We start from the raw sequence: 17,684 nt of genomic DNA on the forward strand, positions 1-17,684 counted from the left end.
AAAATAATCAAGAGACGGGTGGTATGATGTGGAGCCAAATCCAGTGTTGGTCATTTTCCATCCTGAAAGGTTTTGTTGCTCTTTCTTATAACACACCAGTTACACTTTTTTATTTATTAAAGAACTGCATGTAGTGTTGTTCTTTCATGTCTTTAATTTCCTTTAATTAAAAATAAAAATCATGCTGAGAAATGACAATTCTTTGGTACTTTGGACTCCTGATACTGGAGACTCCTGCTGTGAGATTTCCCTTGTTGTTTTGTATCAGCTTCAGTAAAATGGGAGTCCCCCACCCACACAAAAACAATTTGAATGCTCAGTATTTGCGTTTTTCATGACTCTTTTGGATAATCCCAGCAGCTCAAAAAAGCCTGTCATTAATTTTTCTATGCATCGGACCATTTGCTTCGGATTAAGATTTTTAAGTACGTGTTCGTGTAACCCGAACCTGCTGTTTTCTTTACATCACCGTTCTGAATCATTGATTCAAATTGCCCCCGGAGGTAAAGAAGCCCATACGAAATGGCAGAAGCCAAGGGAATAGCAGCATACCGAGCTGAGCCTTCGATGACGTGTGTGTGTGTGTGTGTGTGTGTGTGCTGGGTTTGTAGGTTTTGTTAGTCTAATCTTGCAAATCATCACAGACCTCAGGCAGCCGTGATGAACTGAGTGGGTTTTAGCTTGATGCGAAAGCTGGAATATTGTTACTGCTTTTTTGTTGCCACACAACAGAAGTATTGAAGGAACACGTGAAAAAGGTCAAACCAAAAAGTTCCTTGCTAGAACATCTCTACTGAATGGCGATAAGTGATTACGTCATCCATTTGAACTTAATATATAAATTCACACTTTTCTGTAAAGTCATCTTCAACCGTTCTGTTTTCATCCACTTATTAATAAACATACCATGTCATCACTTCATTAATCGTGTTTAAACTGATGAGTTTTTTTAATTTATTTCTCTAATTCAGTATTTTACCTAAACAACAAAGCTGCTTTCTTTATATTTTCTGCTTCAAAGTATTTCAAAAGTCTTGAAGGCTCGATAATGGAACAAGCCGCATCCAGAAATTTCTGTCCTCAAATAGATTTTTGTGTTGTTATTTCGACAAAAAATGTAATATTTGACGATTTTTTTGTCTTATTAGTTTCTAGACACAAAAGTTTCTGGTGCAGAAATGACCCTTTTATAGCTACAATATTGAACGAAACTATAAACTACATGTCATTCTTTATATACTAATCAAAAAAAGATAAGATATTTCTGTTGTATAAGAGGAAAATAACATTATGCATCTTTACACATCACTTCTGTTGTTGATTATCTGAACAGTTTGTCTCGTTGTGTTTTTAGTTCCTCACTTTTCCTTGAGCTTTTGTGATTTTGTATGTTAGATTAGTCTGTGCAGCCTGGTGAATGTGTGCTGTTGTGTGTTTTGTGACTTAGCATGTGTATGACTGTTAGCTTGGCCTTCCCTATCGTCCGCTCGGTCGTTACTCCATAGTGTCATTTGCACAACGTTTATTGATTTCGCTGAATGGAGCTTCTTTGGGGTTATTTTCTGGAACTGAATTATGAATAAAGAAAGCTCCGGCTGAAGTGGCGCTCCCACGAGGATGGGGTCTGTGTCCTGTTGTTGTTTATTTACATGGTCTGAATGCTAATGAGGAGCCTCTATAGTAGAAGGGGACAAAACTGGAGTATCCACACAGTCTATTAAGAAGACAGCGGAGAGAACGGTGCCAAGTGGACTGTATAATGTGACCCGGACTGTCTGACCTTTACGGTCACGTTTCAATTTCAAATTTATTTTAGATCGACTCGATACACAAGGTTATGACCTTTGCCCTTGGTGCCTGACATGCTCCCATTTGCTTGCTATAACAGGCTACATGTCTGAATTAAACGCTTATAGCTTTGTATGCCAATTCCTAGCATTCAAACCGAGCTGAAAATAAACTGAAAATTGCTAGCATATATGCTAAGTGTACAGAATTCTGTTATAATGACTACTTTCTGTTTTCTTGAGGTTCTCTGCGATTAATGACCACCTGATAAAAGTATCTGGCTCTTCCGATCTTTTCTCTCGTTCTTTGTGTGATTAGACATCATGAAAACCTTTTTTATTTTGTTTGCTTTTTTTCTTCCTTTTAGTTGAGAGAGAAGTCGTTCAGAAGCGGACCTTCACAAGATGGATGAATCTGCATCTCGAGAAGGTTTGTGTGAGTTTATTCGTTAGCAAGATATCCTGACTCATCCTGATTTATGCATTGTGAAGGTGACATTTGATTATGCATTCACATGACATCACCACATTTCACCACAACTGTTGTGGTTAGCGTGCTAGCAAACCTGGCTCCTGAATTAGTTTATCTCCTGTTTAACTCAGAGTTTCCTAACAAATAAGTAATGACTGTCTAAGCTAGCTAGTTAGCTGACTAGCATTTGTTCTGTGCTGTGCTGTGCTTAGCTAGCTGACTAGCACTTGGGCTGTGCTGTGCTTAGCTAGCTGAATAGCACCTGTGCTGTGCTTAGCTAGCTGACTAGCAATTGGGCTGTGCTGTGCTTAGCTAGCTGAATAGCACCTGTGCTGTGCTTAGCTAGCTGACTAGCACTTGGGCTGTGCTGTGCTTAGCTAGCTGACTAGCACTTGGGCTGTGCTGTGCTTAGCTAGCTGACTAGCACTTGGGCTGTGCTGTGCTTAGCTAGCTGACTAGCACTTGGGCTGTGCTGTGCTTAGCTAGCTGACTAGCACTTGGGCTGTGCTGTGCTTAGCTAGCTGAATAGCACCTGTGCTGTGCTTAGCTAGCTGAATAGCACCTGTGCTGTGCTGTGCTTAGCTAGCTGAATAGCACCTGTGCTGTGCTTAGCTAGCTGACTAGCACTTGGGCTGTGCTGTGCTTAGCTAGCTGAATAGCACCTGTGCTGTGCTTAGCTAGCTGACTAGCACTTGGGCTGTGCTGTGCTTAGCTAGCTGAATAGCACCTGTGCTGTGCTTAGCTAGCTGACTAGCACTTGGGCTGTGCTGTGCTTAGCTAGCTGACTAGCACTTGGGCTGTGCTGTGCTTAGCTAGCTGAATAGCACCTGTGCTGTGCTTAGCTAGCTGACTAGCACTTGGGCTGTGCTGTGCTGTGCTTAGCTAGCTGACTAGCACTTGGGCTGTGCTGTGCTGTGCTTAGCTAGCTGACTAGCACTTGGGCTGTGCTGTGCTTAGCTAGCTGACTAGCACTTGTGCTGTGCTTAGCTAGCTGACTAGCACTTGTGCTGTGCTGTGCTGTGCTTAGCTAGCTGACTAGCACTTGTGCTGTGCTGTGCTTAGCTAGCTGACTAGCACTTGTGCTGTGCTGTGCTGTGCTTAGCTAGCTGACTAGCACTTGTGCTGTGCTGTGCTGTGCTTAGCTAGCTGACTAGCACTTGTGCTGTGCTGTGCTTAGCTAGCTGACTAGCACTTGTGCTGTGCTGTGCTGTGCTTAGCTAGCTGACTAGCTGACTTGTGCTGTGCTGTGCTTAGCTAGCTGACCAGCACTTGTGCTGTGCTGTGCTTAGCTAGCTGACTAGCACTTGTGCTGTGCTGTGCTTAGCTAGCTGACTAGCACTTGTGCTGTGCTGTGCTGTGCTTAGCTAGCTGACTAGCACTTGTGCTGTGCTTAGCTAGCTGACTAGCACTTGTGCTGTGCTGTGCTTAGCTAGCTGACTAGCACTTGTGCTGTGCTTAGCTAGCTGACTAGCACTTGTGCTGTGCTGTGCTTAGCTAGCTGACTAGCACTTGTGCTGTGCTTAGCTAGCTGACTAGCTGTATTTAATCCATTTTCTAGCTTATTTCAGTGAGCAGTGCATGAAGGAGAAAATAAAAGAGGGCTAGTATTGAGATCATGATAAAGTTTGTGTTTAAATTTAAAACTTAAACTTGACCTTTTTTTGCCTCAGGGACTTTAAATCAGGACATGTAATGGAGATGTAGGTCATTTTACTCCTAATGTATGAGCCACACATCTACTGCAGTGACACGCAATAACAGGAAGTGCAAGTGTCTTTTCCTTTGCCATTAATTATAAATGAACAAATTAGAATAGGCATTAATGATGTATTAGGTGTATTAGGTGATTAGTGAAAGTTACATCTTTATTTTAACTCTCTTCCTCTTGTTAGATTTTGATTGATCCTCTTTTGGCTTTTAGGGTTTTTCCTCCCCAATGTCAATGTCTACATCACTTTCTCTTTCATTCTTCTTCACACATTTGCATTACACTTTACTCACCAGGGGTTACCGTGTAACTTCTCTTTAAAACCCAGTCCCTTTGTCCTCTCTGTCCATCAGCTATTGGGCTTCTAGTGTTTCAGGCAGCTTGGTGATGAGAAGGCTGCCATTCACGGCATGTTTCGCGCTGACTGAAAGTGTCGAGTGATGAGTCCTTTGTCTTGCGGCACAATGAGACTCTATTGTGTGACCCGGAGCTTGGCGTCTGAACAGGCTGACGACCCACTAATTAACAATCACACATTTGTCTTCATTATTTTGTCTCACTGCCTAAAATTCTGGAAAGTTCTTCTCTGAATTATGGGTGGAGGGCACTAGGGGGTGCCACAATTATAAAATGGCTTTAGCTTGTACCTTGCAATGAACCGTTGTCCTATTGGCAGGCACTTATTTCCAGGGATTTCAGAACAGCGTAACAGATATTGCGTCATCGGGTAGGCGTGGCCTATTTGATAATCTAACCCTAACCCTAACAATAACCGTAGTTTTTGGTTGTTTGTTTTCTAAAATAAATCTACCTATATGACTGTTTCGTCCTTCGTAGTATGCACGCAGTAGTAAACGCGTAGTAAACACGCCCACTTTACGTCGTGGTAATGAAACCCCTGGAATTTAATGAATGCCTTGTCCTATTCAAGGTGTACTCATGCTTCGCAGCCCAGTATTTCTGGAATAGGCACTTGATCCACAGCAACTTGTCTGGAAAAAAGCTTACTAAAAATTATTACTAAATAATTTTACTAAATAAAATAAATACTAAATAAAAGCTTACAAAAAGTTATTGTTGTTGATTTTACATGTTGAATTATAGAATGTACTTGCCTTATTAAAAATGACAGCAAATTGAAAACTATTGTTTCATTATTGTTGGTTTTTAGAATTAGCGATGACCAGAACAATTGATTTTTATTTTTTTTTTTTTAGGTCCTGATTAATCAAAAACCAGAATCGAAGGCAGGCATAGTTCCTTCTCCCATAACTGTATATATTTATTTCTGGTTTATCAGATAAACTGTCAAGTAAAAGTTCACAGCACTGAGTTTTATGCAAAATGTGAAATGTTTACGCAGAGTTTACTGCTTGGTTTGTGTGAGGGAATCTGATAAGTAGGTATTTTGTAGGTGTATTAATCCTGCACATTGTATTGACTCTTCTTGCTTGCCTGCCTGAAGTCAGGGAGAACTACCGGTTCAGCAGGTCTTTATGATGGATCTCAGAGGTCATTAACATGATTTGTTTTGGGGAAGAACGGGGAAGTGCCTGGACCTTTAAAACATCACTACATTCTGTAGATTGCTTTTGCTATGGTGTAATTAAGAAATAATAAAGAAAGGCTGATTTTTCTTGCCATCAAATAACTATACAAACAAATTATCTTGTTTGCGGAGAACAAAATGCACTATAATCTGTGTTTTTATTGTTTTCTTGTGAAATGGTGTATTGTAGCTATTCTAACTCGTACTCTTTTAACCAAAAAATTAGCCCATTCACTGATACTGAAAAATATTTCATCTATACTTCCTGTAGTGTAATCCTCCGCTGATGGTGCACGATCTTTTCCGTGACATCCGAGATGGGCGAGTTCTCATGGCCTTGCTTGAGGAGCTGTCAGGATGCAGGCTGGTGAGAATCTTTCTGAATAAAACATAATTAAATACCTCTTCCAAGTCCTCGACAAGTACTTCCTACATTCCTAAATGGTTAATTAAAATAGACCATTAGCGTCTATCGATAAATGCACACTTCTTTTCTGAAAATATGTTTAACTGTTATTTGTTTTTTTGTTTTTTTTAGCTCCATGAATTCAGACCATCCGCACATCGCATTTTCAGGCTTAATAACATAGCCAGGGTATTGTCATTTCTGGAGGAAAGAAATGTAAGTATCGAGTCACATAAGCTCAGGAAAAATGCAGCATTCCAAAAGCGTGTTGTTCAAAACACCCAGTTGACACGATTACATCTGATGAGTCACTTATCTGTTCCAGGTAAAGCTGGTCAGCATTGATGCTGCTGACATCGCTGATGGCAATTCGTCCATTGTGCTCGGGCTTATCTGGAATATCATCCTCTTTTTCCAGGTACGGCCATCATGAGCTTGTTTCTCTTTACTCTTCTGGCACTGAACGACAGATGGTGTTTGTGCAGTATAGAAGTGAAAAGAAATAAACTTCTTATAATAAAAATGATAATGGCACAAGTTTGTTCTTGTTCTTATGCTTTAATTTAGTTTAGTTTCGGTAATTTGATTCATTTTAGCTATGCTTGGGGTACATTATACTCACTGTTTGAAATATGTTTGTCTTTCCCCCAGATAAAAGAGCTTACGGGAAACATAAGAAACCAATTCCCATCTACTTCCAGCCTGTCTTCCATCCCAACCAGCTCCGACTCGGACATGTCACTGTCCAGCACACCGTCAGACGAGAAGAAACCTTCCATCGTTGCCAGGGATCATGGAAAAGCCATAAAGACTCTCTTGCAATGGGTCCAGAGACGTACCAGGAAGTACGTGTTCCTGAGTGTAACAAGGCCTTTCTGAGGAACAGTCATGAGCTATGATTATTCCAAAGCTTATTACTTATCATCCTGTTTGTTATAGATATGGTGTGGCGGTCCAGGATTTTGGCAAGAGCTGGACAAGTGGTCTGGCTTTTCTTGCAGTCATCAAATCCATTGACCCAAGTCTGGTGGACATGAGGAGAGCCCTGCTCAGATCGCCCAGAGAAAATATCGAAGAGGCCTTCAGGACTGCACATTATAGCCTGGGAATCCCACGACTTTTGGAGCCTGAAGGTAGCTAAATGATTTGGTGTTATTTTTTTTGATTTATCACTTATGCAATGCTTCCATTGGAAAGCGACAGTAAAAAAAAATTGGGTCAGCAATGAACTGTGTAGTAAAATGTAACCTATTTCTTTAGACATAACCCTGAACCGTCCTGACGAACAGTCCATAATGACCTACGTGTCACAGTTTCTGGAGCACTTTCCAGGAATCGAGGAGGTAACAAACAGCTTGTGAATGCCATCTATCAGATTATTAATAAGTTATTATTTGTTATGATTATGAGTTTAAGATGTGAACATGTAACGTGTGTAAGATGTGTGTAAGATGTTTAAAATGTGCTGATTTATTTGTCATGCAATGCGTTTAAGATTTTGTGATTTTGTGCTATCCGATTGCTGTTTCATGAAGGACGAACCTTCGAATATCCTGGAGAGGAATAAGGTCAGTGCGCGGATGACCGAGCCTCCGGTTAAGAATGGAGTTCAGAGGAAGAGAGAAAAGCCGAGTGTAGTGAAGAAGGACTGGGTTCAGCCTCCACCTAAGATCTTTATCTCCTCAGTGGTTAAAGGTCAAGAACAAAAACGTTCTCCTGTCCCACTCCAAACAGTAGAGGACCGGCCATGGGACAGTGAGGACTCCTCAGTAGGTTCAAGTCCAAGCACTACAGAAAACCGGCCCCTTAGTCACTCCTTGGTCCTGAACAAGGACGCGTCCTCTCCCTTGAGCTCCCCTCAGCCGTCTCTCAACGACTCGGCTATGGATTTTCCAGAATCGTGGGCTGAGACGCCTAGTGAGCTCCCACAGTCGTGCAGCAATGACTCTCTGAGAGATTCGACCTCAGCAGGAGATCTGACCTCACTCGGTTCTCCACTTGAATCAGAGAGAGGCCTTCAAGATCAGGTAGATTCAGAGTTGTTCATTGATGAGGGAAACTTCTCGCTCAGCTTAGAGGCTAGAACCACATTGCTGTCTGAGGAGGAGGATGCTTATAGGTACATTTTAGCTCTTAAGGAGAACGAAACTGCCAGTGACGTCCCCAATGAGGATATTATTAAAATCTCACATGCCAAGGAACCCTGTCTCGAGACCGATCCAGATAAACCCACATCTTCTGATCCTTCTTATGGGGATTGGGACTCTGGATACTACCCGGATCAGAAGGATATCTCCACCACTCACCCAGATGATGTCACAGAGCGTTTGCTGAACCCTGACTCTAATAAACCCATTGCTGTTGTTGAAAATGAACCAGAAAACCTAGCTGAAAATCACAAAGAAAGTCTTGAGTCTTTCAGCACCGAACCTGTACAGAAGCTCCGTATGGAATCAGATCAAACAAATGTGTTTGAAGATGACCTGGAGTGGCCTGTCGTTCAGTACGAAAGGATTTCCATTTCAGGGAGTGAAGAAGACCTTGAAGAACTTGGCACAGAGTTGTGTGAAGAACCTCTTGATGAGGAACTGGTGGGGCTCCAGATGCCAGATTTGTTAAGTGGAAGGATGGAGGACGGTGCCGAAGAGGAAAATCACAGTTTCAAAAAAACTGTAGAAATAGATCAGGTGCAAGAACCAGAGCAGGACAGTCCAGAGGGAGATAATAAAGCAGATCAGATCACTACTGAGGTTGAGCTTCCTCATATCCCAACACACAGCAGCCAGCCTGGGGAAACAGATACTGAGGCAGAGATCCAAGAAAAAGAGGAACAGAAGTCTGGCACAGAGGATTCAAGCAAAACTGAACAGCAAACAATGAAAGATTTGCGTGAATCCTGCCAAGAGCTGACCGACAGGCTGGTGGAGACAAACTTTCCTGAGGTTGAAGAAGAGAACTCCGAATCCACTTCTTTGAAGCAGTCCAAGAAAATGGGAGACATCTATGTCGGTGAAGAAACATGTCAGGGTGACTTTGGCGTTGTTCAAGAGGATATGGTCACTAAAAGCAAGCTGGACGATGAGCTGAATTCAAGTCTTCCTAAAACTGAGGTTATACCTGAAAATAGGACCATTGATGAGCACAAAGTGGAGAACATGATAGAAGACGATGCCTCATCCGGTCTGAAAGATATATCAGTATCTGCAACCTCTTCGAGTAATGCCCTTGTATCTGACATCCCCCAACCTGAGGACTTGCACGAGCCAAATCCTGGTGCTCCATCCTGTGAAGAAGATGAGCAATCTTTCAGCCCACTGACACCCTGCACAGTAGACCAGACACGTCATGACGAGAACGATGAGCAGGCCGTTTGCGAAGAGTCCAAGATTATGGATGCGGAGCGGTCGGAGAGGTACCGTGCGGAGCTGAGGCTGTCGCTCAGCGTGACTCCTCTGCAGCCTGCGCCCTCGCAACCTGCGCTTACTGACTCTGACCGTGCGCAGGAAAAGGTGATTACCGTACGTAATTAGGGTCATATAATGAGGATGTTTTGAATACACACTGGATTATCAGGAAATAATAGTAGATAATGACCTTATCTCATGTTTATGGAAGGCTGTAACTTCGATGGATTATGGTTCGTTTCGTTTTAAGCTACTCGCGTACAGTAGTATCTCTGGACCTAGGAGGATGTTTGACGTTTTCTGAGCCTGGAGGAAATTATATCACTTTCACTGCATGGCTTGCAATTTTCTAACACACACATATACACACACTGATTAATCACTAAATAGCTGAGCTGAGGAGATTCTAGCAAGAACTTTTTTATTTCTTCAGTAAATGGATCAGGTCTTTTGCATTTTGGGTGGTTTCAAATCAGAGTGATTTGAAATATCGATGAAGTATAGTAGGGTTTAAAATCCAAAAAAAGTCCAATACCAAGAAAGATTCGAAACAAAAATTCTACTTTTTTCCTAGCTGAACATTTGTGGCTATGAGATTTGCTAGCAACTGATTGGTCAGTTCTGATAGTATTGTTATTGTTTCTAAGGTAACAAACATTGCAGTTTTTTCTGGGTAACATTTTACAGGGCGACAAATAGAATACGTTCTATTAATGCGACTAAAAAAACAGCTTTTATCTGATTTGGAATTTAATATCTTTTTGGAGTAATTTTTTCAGATCTGTTTTCATAAAATCTGAACAGCTCTTGGTAGCGAACTTTGACTTTTTAAACCCTACTGGGAATTGAGATTTGGGTTACTAATCAGACGAGCCTTGTCTTCCTGATGTACTCTGTCTTTTGTGTATATATATGGTTGTAATAATTATCTGTGGGTTTGAACTCCATGCAGGTTGATTATGGGGTTGTAGAGTCTCCGGGACAGAGTCCGTTCGGACTTTGGGTTTCACACCCAGGAGAATGGGGCCTGGTGGAGACGGACCTGGATGCAGAACTCGAGCGTAGGAACCGGGAGGAACGGGAGATCAGGGAGGAACGGGAGATCAGGGAGGAACGGGAGATCAGGGAGGAACGCCAGAACGGAGAGGAACGCCAGAACGGAGAGGAACGCCAGAACGGAGAGGAACGCCAGAACGGAGAGGAACGCCAGAACAGAGAGGAACGCCAGAACAGAGACTCTGCCAGAGAAAACACGGACACACTGAGGTACTGTGCTATTATTAGAGCCATCAAAGCGTAGTGAGAAAAATGCTTTCCCCCCTTCCTTCTTCCTCCGCAGGACGTAACCTCACATAAATGCCCTGCAGAGCTCCAAATGACCTTAAATGTACTTAATCATGTTTGGTCCTAAAATTCAGTTAAGCCTGAAGATTTCCTTTTTAGTTAAACAACCCAAAAGTCTGATTGCTTTGTCTGTCAGCTCTGATACACTGTGAAAATGGACCTTTTGTTCCATTAAACTTAAACTTTAAGCAACTCTCTCATGGGGAAAGGTGTGATTTTTTTTAATTTATTTTTTGTATCGTTCCAACAGGAAAGAAGCTGACAGTCAGCGAAGCCCTGAAGATGAAAACCAGCCACTGGCAGTATTGAAAGTACCAGAAGTGGCGGACGTGAAAGAAGTAGAGGTTTGCACTGTAATACGTCAAGAAATATACAGTCTCGGTCTCCAGGATTTAACATTTTTTTTATTTTGTGCTTTTTATTTGCGGAAAACTACTTCGATGGGTGAAATCGCAAGAACGGGATTCTTTTTTAAAACTCCTACCAATGATCGCTGTACTCATGTTCGACACACACAGCTCTCCTGAATGCGTGACACAAGTCACATGACACGTCTTCGCCCAAATCTGCAGAGAGAATGAGAGTTGAATATAAACTACAGTCAGTCATTTTATTCCTGTAACATTATAGTTATTTCTAAAGACCTGCTAAAATGGCAGCTTAAAACGGAAATCGAATCCGATTCCAAGTTTGAGTGCTTTTTAGAAGTCCAAAAGGAGCTCTTTATGGGTGCTTTTACTTGTTTTCTCATCTATCGGTGTGTGTCCCTTCTGTGTGGTTATGCGCTCGCACTTTGGTGTGTGCCAAGATGGTCTCAGTCTACTTCCAAATAAACTCTAGCATGGTTTGGATGCAGTAAGAAAGCATTCAACTCTGAATCAACTCGACTATACAACGCAATCCATAAACACAGTTTATAAGTAATTTATAGCATTTATGTGTTCAGAATTAATGTTTACTTTTTTCTGATCTTAAACAGTAGTTCTACAGCTCTGTCCTTTGGCTCATATCTAGAAGCTATGTTTGGTTTACTTCCTGATTTGATTCGGAGTCAACTCGAATTTAGACTGCAGTTGAGTTTAAGTAGAAGTGGACTGCGTCCCAGTCGCTCAGGCGCTTTTCGGTCCGGTTGTTTCGGCCGACACCCGAGTCTGTGTGTTCTCGTTGCTTAAAAAACCACACGGAGATAGGAAACACACCAGGGTTCGATTCAACTAGATGTATGTAAAAGCATTTCAAAAATTCCTGGGCTTTTTTTTTAAACTCATGACGTTCTCTTCACTAAATCTCTTGAATAAAAATAACGATGCATTTTATAATTAACTTTCAAAAACAAGAAGATTTATTCGTCCTTGAATACGTCTCTATGCTTCCCTGATGTTTTAAAGTTTTATTAAATCTTTCAGAATCCCAGAGAAAATGGAGAAGCTCCTGCTGCCATCACGATGAATCATGCAGCCGAAAGGTACGCAACTTACACCGTGTGTTTCTCCTTTCTCGTTTGGTGTATGCAGAAATCTGAATGCCCTACCCTTACTTCACCAAGCATAGTCAAAATCCATGCAAAATAGTTCCCGTACTGAGCAGTTGTTTCATACAGCTGAGTGGAGCTCGAGGCGTTTCTCTGAGCTCGCCTGTGTGAACAAGTCTGTTCCTGTTATAGGAGTCTCACCAATTACACTGTGATCATTGCATTACATTGGCATGTTTTTCTGCCAATATGAGCTTGATGGGTGTGAAAGAGATAATACCTCATACTCCTTTTAGAGCTTTCTCGAATTTCTTAAGTGTAATAATGTAGATAATAATAAAAGGAAAGGTTTTTAAGTGAGTTTCTTATTGATTTATTGACTTGAAGCCACACCACACCACCTCATTGAGCCACATGAGCACAGAGGCCACACCCCCTTCACTGTGACTGAGCCACCCTTTATTCACTGTGACTGACATACAGAGAGGCCACGCCTCCTTCACTAAATCCAACATGCAGAGAAGCCACACCCCCTTCATTGTGACTGACTTACAGAAGCCATGCATCACCGTGACTGACATACAGAGGCCACGCCTCCTTCACTAAATCCAACATACAGAGAAGCCACACCCCCTTCATTGTGACTCACTTACAGAAGCCATGCCTAGATCACCGTGACTGACATACAGAGAGGCCACGCCTCCTTCACTAAATCCAACATGCAGAGAAGCCACACCCCCTTCATTGTGACTGACTTACAGAAGCCATGCCTACATCACCGTGACTGACATACAGAGAGGCCACGCCTCCTTCACTAAATCCAACATACAGAGAAGCCACACCCCCTTCATTGTGACTGACTTACAGAAGCTATGCCTACATCACCGTGACTGACATACAGAGAGGTCACGCCTCCTTCACTAAATCCAACATAGAGAAGCCACACCCCCTTCATTGTGACTGACTTACAGAAGCCATGCCTACATCACAATGACTGACATACAGAGAGGCCACACCTCCTTAACTGAGACTTACAAGAAAAGAGGCCACGCCCCCTTAACTAAGAAGACTGGCAGAGGCACAAGCCACACCTCCACTGAGAGTCATGTACAATGTCCACACCAATGAGCACTGAGACCACACCTCCTTCACAGTCACAACTTTTGTGTGTTAAAGTGTGTAATGGTTGTCGTATGTGAATTTGCAGGTGTGTGATGTGTAATAAGAAGGTGTGCAGTCCTGCACGGACTCCACAGCGTGCAAATCGACCAGAGTTCTCTGAAGTTGACTTCCTGCTGCTCATGTGGCTCCTTCTCTACTGCCTGTTCGTCCTGCCTCACATGGACCTACGGACAATTTCCCGCTTCCTGCTCAACCTGGATGAATGAAACGGACGAGTTGAACTAGAGCAGGATTCATTCACACAGGATTCTGCTCGCTTTCTTCCACAGCTCGCATACCGTGAATGGACGTCCTGGGAGAACTGACAGCACGTTGCCATATCTATACATAAATCCTTGTGTGCACACGTGGACTTATCGAAGGGTGCGTTTACTGATGAGGGGTTTTTTTTGGCATCGGCCAACAGGTTGCCGGGTTTACAGCAGTCCTTTAGCCTATACACTGCATCTTCTGGACACGAATGCTTTAACAAGTCTATACTTTAACAAGAAGATTAATATTATGGATAATAAATAATAATTGTTTGCAGTTTCGGCCTTGGTATGGTGATGCTTATGCTGTTTGACATCTTGATTGTGCACTATTTTTTTTTTTTTTAATTTACTTACTTACTTTTTTTTTTTAGTTTAAGCTAACTAAAATGCCATCACCAGTAAGGATTTATGAGACACAACACCTGAGTTCAGACTGTATTCTTTCTTTCTCCTCTAGAGATAAAGTCTTGCCCTTTTTAAGATCTTCAAATGGAAACTAATTTTGACCCTAATTATTATTCACAAAATGCCATGATTATTGTGTTTCTTTTTTTTTTTTTTATTCATTCTAATGTTTTGTTGCCGATCGTTTGGTGTGATTTCATTAGATTTCCAAACTGTAATGATTTTATTGATTAGTCTTATTTTGCTAAAAAGGTGTAATAAATAAATAAATAAATAAATAAGTCCTATTTTTATGGAGAATTACATAAAACAAGACCTTTTGGTTTTTTTAAAGGCAAATCCACCCTGAACAAAGTCCATATTAATATTTAGAATTTTTACGAGCAACAATGCAAACGTCAGCGGCGTCAGATTTATTCATGTAAGTCCGTTTGTGACGTCATAGCGATAAACAAAATGGCAAATATTTCAATATAAACAGTGAACAAGCTTCAGGGTGGAGTTTTCTTTTAAGATATTAATGATTCTTATGACCTAACAAGAAGAAAATATCATGTATGATTTCAGGTTTTCAGATTGTACTTAACACCAGTAATTAGAATATCTTTACGATCGACACGTGCCTAAATGCTGAGGGAGGATTTTTATTTATGTACAAAAAGAATATCCTGAATGGTCCTCTCGAAAGCAGGCTAAATCAATTTCAATTCAAATGCACTTTTTTTCTTCTTTGTACGAAATCCACGACGTATACAAACCACAAGTTTTGAAGTGAAGCTTCGCCGAGCGCCAAAGATTGAGTTTTGACGCTAGAGTTCAGGGGCTGAAGAAAGATGGATTTCGCTTTTTTTTTTTTGAATAATGAAGTTATAAAGTATTTATAAAGCGACCGAGCTGTTGTTCTCTATTTGCGTGTCTATTCCACAGCATATAAATCATGTCTACACTGCTCAGTTGGACCCTTTGCTGATGTTTTGTTTATTTTTTAGTGAGGTCTTGTATGTATCTGGTATTATATAAAGCCATTTCTAAGTGCTTCTTTTTTCTCTTCCTGTTGACACGTCGTGTTTGTCATTTTTTTTCTCCTTTATACGTGTAGATAAGTTAGAGATGATCCTTTTCTTCATGCTGTATGTCTGTACACTTTGATGAAAGCTCAGAACACCATTTGCAAAGCACTGTGTGTTGAAATACTGAACGTCTTCTAGCAGTCATATAAGGCCCGCTTCCATGATCTCTGCATGAGGATTTTTTTTGGTTGCGGATTTTGTAAAGCTATCTGGTAAATCGTACTTCACTTTTGTATTGAAGATCCTTGTGCAAATAAATAACATGCCTCTTGAAAACAATCGTCGTTGTTGTTTTTCTCCTTTACAAGTACTCTATAAATACCTTGACAGCTCCAGGATCTCCGGTTCTGTGTAGAGGTTCTCACATTCTACCTGTGTTTCTGTAGGTTCCTTATGGGTTCCTTCCAAAAACATGCCAGAAGATTTATTAACAATGTTAGATTGGCGTTATGGGTGTAAATGTGTGCCCAAGGTGGATAATGAACTGACATCCCATCCTTCCTGTTTTTGGCTTTGGATCCACAACCCAAATCAGGATACATGAATGAATGTATGTATCAATGTTCTAGTGAAGCTGAATCAAACCCAAGCACAGACCTGGAGCAGGATAAATGGCTTCAATAACCGACTAATAACCTTTCTGTAGTGTTTTATATATATATAGTGGTTAAAATCCCAAACCAAGAAGAAGAATCTCCATCGTAAGGAGCTGTAGTTTTGTGACATGAGGTTAATTTGTTGTAAACACCACCATCGAGTGGCCAATGAATGAACTGCAGCTGCACATTCTTTTTGGTCTTCAGCCATTTTTAAATGAACGAAATCGTGTCTATCTGTCTGTCTATCTGAATGACTGTCTGTCTGACTGTCTGTCTTTCTGACTGTCTGTCTTTCTGTCTGTTTATCTGAATGTCTGTCTGTCTATCTGTCTATCTGACTGTCTGTCTTTCTGTCTGTCTATCTGACTGACTGTCTGTCTGTCTTTCTGGCTGTTTATCTGAATGTCTGTCTATCTGACTGTCTGTCTACCTGTCTGTCTATCTGACTGTCTGTCTACCTGTCTGTCTATCTGACTGTCTGTCTTTCTGTCTGTCTATCTGACTGACTGTCTGTCTTTCTGTCTGTCTTTCTGACTGTCTGTCTTTCTGTCTGTTTATCTGAATGTCTGTCTATCTGTCTGTCTATCTGACTGTCTGTCTACCTGTCTGTCTATCTGACTGTCTGTCTTTCTGTCTGTCTATCTGACTGACTGTCTGTCTTTCTGACTGTCTGTCTTTCTGTCTGTTTATCTGAATGTCTGTCTATCTGTCTGTCTATCTGACTGTCTGTCTTTCTGTCTGTCTATCTGACTGACTGTCTGTCTTTCTGACTGTCTGTCTTTCTGTCTGTTTATCTGAATGTCTGTCTATCTGACTGTCTGTCTACCTGTCTGTCTATCTGACTGTCTGTCTTTCTGTCTGTCTATCTGACTGACTGTCTGTCTTTCTGACTGTCTGTCTTTCTGTCTGTCTATCTGTCTGACTGTCTATCTGTCTGTCTACCTGTCTGTCTATCTGACTGTCTGTCTTTCTGTCTGTCTATCTGACTGACTGTCTGTCTATCTGTCTGTCTGTCTTTCTGTCTGTCTGTCTGGTAAACCTAAAGTTTTTAGTCATTTCATTTAAAGTGTAAAATCCTTGGAGGACTTTCCTGTAGTTGTTATATATATATATATATATATATATATATATAAGAATATTTAATAAAAATATATCAGAAGCAATAGAGTAAAAAAAATTAACATAAATAACATAAATAAGAGTCCGGTTTGTAGGTTTCCTGTTTGCTTTGCGTGCGCGCGCTGGCGTGTGCATGCGTGAGTGCGCGTGCGCATGCGTGAGTGCGCGTGCGCGTGTAACTGTACTAGCAGTAGCAGTAGCAGCAGCAGCAGGAGGAGGAGGGAATGGAGTAAGGACAAGAGTAACTCACTTACTGAACAGCACTAATGCTATAGAATACACATCATCGGTGAGATTCTCCATCATTTAAACGTTTTATTTCATGCACGAGTTTAATAAAATAAAATAAAAGAAAATTGTACCAAGTTAGCTTCACAGGCTAACGCTATGACATTTCAGCATGCTAGCTTAGCTTAGCATAGCTTAGCATAGTTATCATCGGCTGTTCATCAACGTACCGTCATTTTAATATTATTATTAATAATAATAATAAAACTAATGCGCGTAAAATAAACTGCTAACGACGCGTGAAGGACGATTGTTGTACTGATGAAACCATTCTGCTATTTTTAGTGTTTCCGTTTTTTTTAGTTAGCTTCTTTAGTTAGCTCACAACGCTAACTCGCTAAATATCTATCAAGAAACCTATATACATGTATATTTAAATACTTTTAAGTGTATATATTAATTTACGTGGTTAAAACCCTTTCATAATAATACAGACATTTCTGTTTCCTCAGTTATAACTTCTTATTAATTCCTCTGGAGCACTTGGGGATCGTCCCGAATAGTGTCCTGCTCACTGTACATGTGCACTCCTTAGGGTTTAACACATGAGCGCTTGCGCCCTATCTAGTGCACTACGGCACCAGTGCAAAGCCATTCGGAGTTCAGCCAGAGCTGAGGTCGAATTG

General features: G+C 41.2%; 1 protein-coding gene across 1 annotated transcript in view; it reads left to right on the forward strand.

The window, feature by feature from the left end:
- Positions 1-15,331, forward strand: part of clmna (calmin a) — a 30,365-nt gene extending 15,034 nt beyond the window's left edge. The window contains exons 2-13 of the mRNA XM_060880470.1: positions 2,156-2,217; positions 5,788-5,883; positions 6,055-6,138; positions 6,248-6,340; positions 6,574-6,767; positions 6,862-7,055; positions 7,183-7,265; positions 7,458-9,431; positions 10,279-10,592; positions 10,921-11,014; positions 12,077-12,135; positions 13,349-15,331. Coding sequence (XP_060736453.1) covers positions 2,156-2,217; positions 5,788-5,883; positions 6,055-6,138; positions 6,248-6,340; positions 6,574-6,767; positions 6,862-7,055; positions 7,183-7,265; positions 7,458-9,431; positions 10,279-10,592; positions 10,921-11,014; positions 12,077-12,135; positions 13,349-13,529 — 3,428 coding nt within the window. The 3' untranslated portion in view covers positions 13,530-15,331. The remainder of the gene's footprint in view (positions 1-2,155; positions 2,218-5,787; positions 5,884-6,054; positions 6,139-6,247; positions 6,341-6,573; positions 6,768-6,861; positions 7,056-7,182; positions 7,266-7,457; positions 9,432-10,278; positions 10,593-10,920; positions 11,015-12,076; positions 12,136-13,348) is intronic.
- The last annotated feature ends 2,353 nt before the right edge of the window (positions 15,332-17,684 follow it).

Source organism: Tachysurus vachellii, chromosome 10, assembly GCF_030014155.1.
Source record: "Tachysurus vachellii isolate PV-2020 chromosome 10, HZAU_Pvac_v1, whole genome shotgun sequence".
Classification (NCBI taxonomy): Eukaryota; Metazoa; Chordata; class Actinopteri; order Siluriformes; family Bagridae; genus Tachysurus; species Tachysurus vachellii.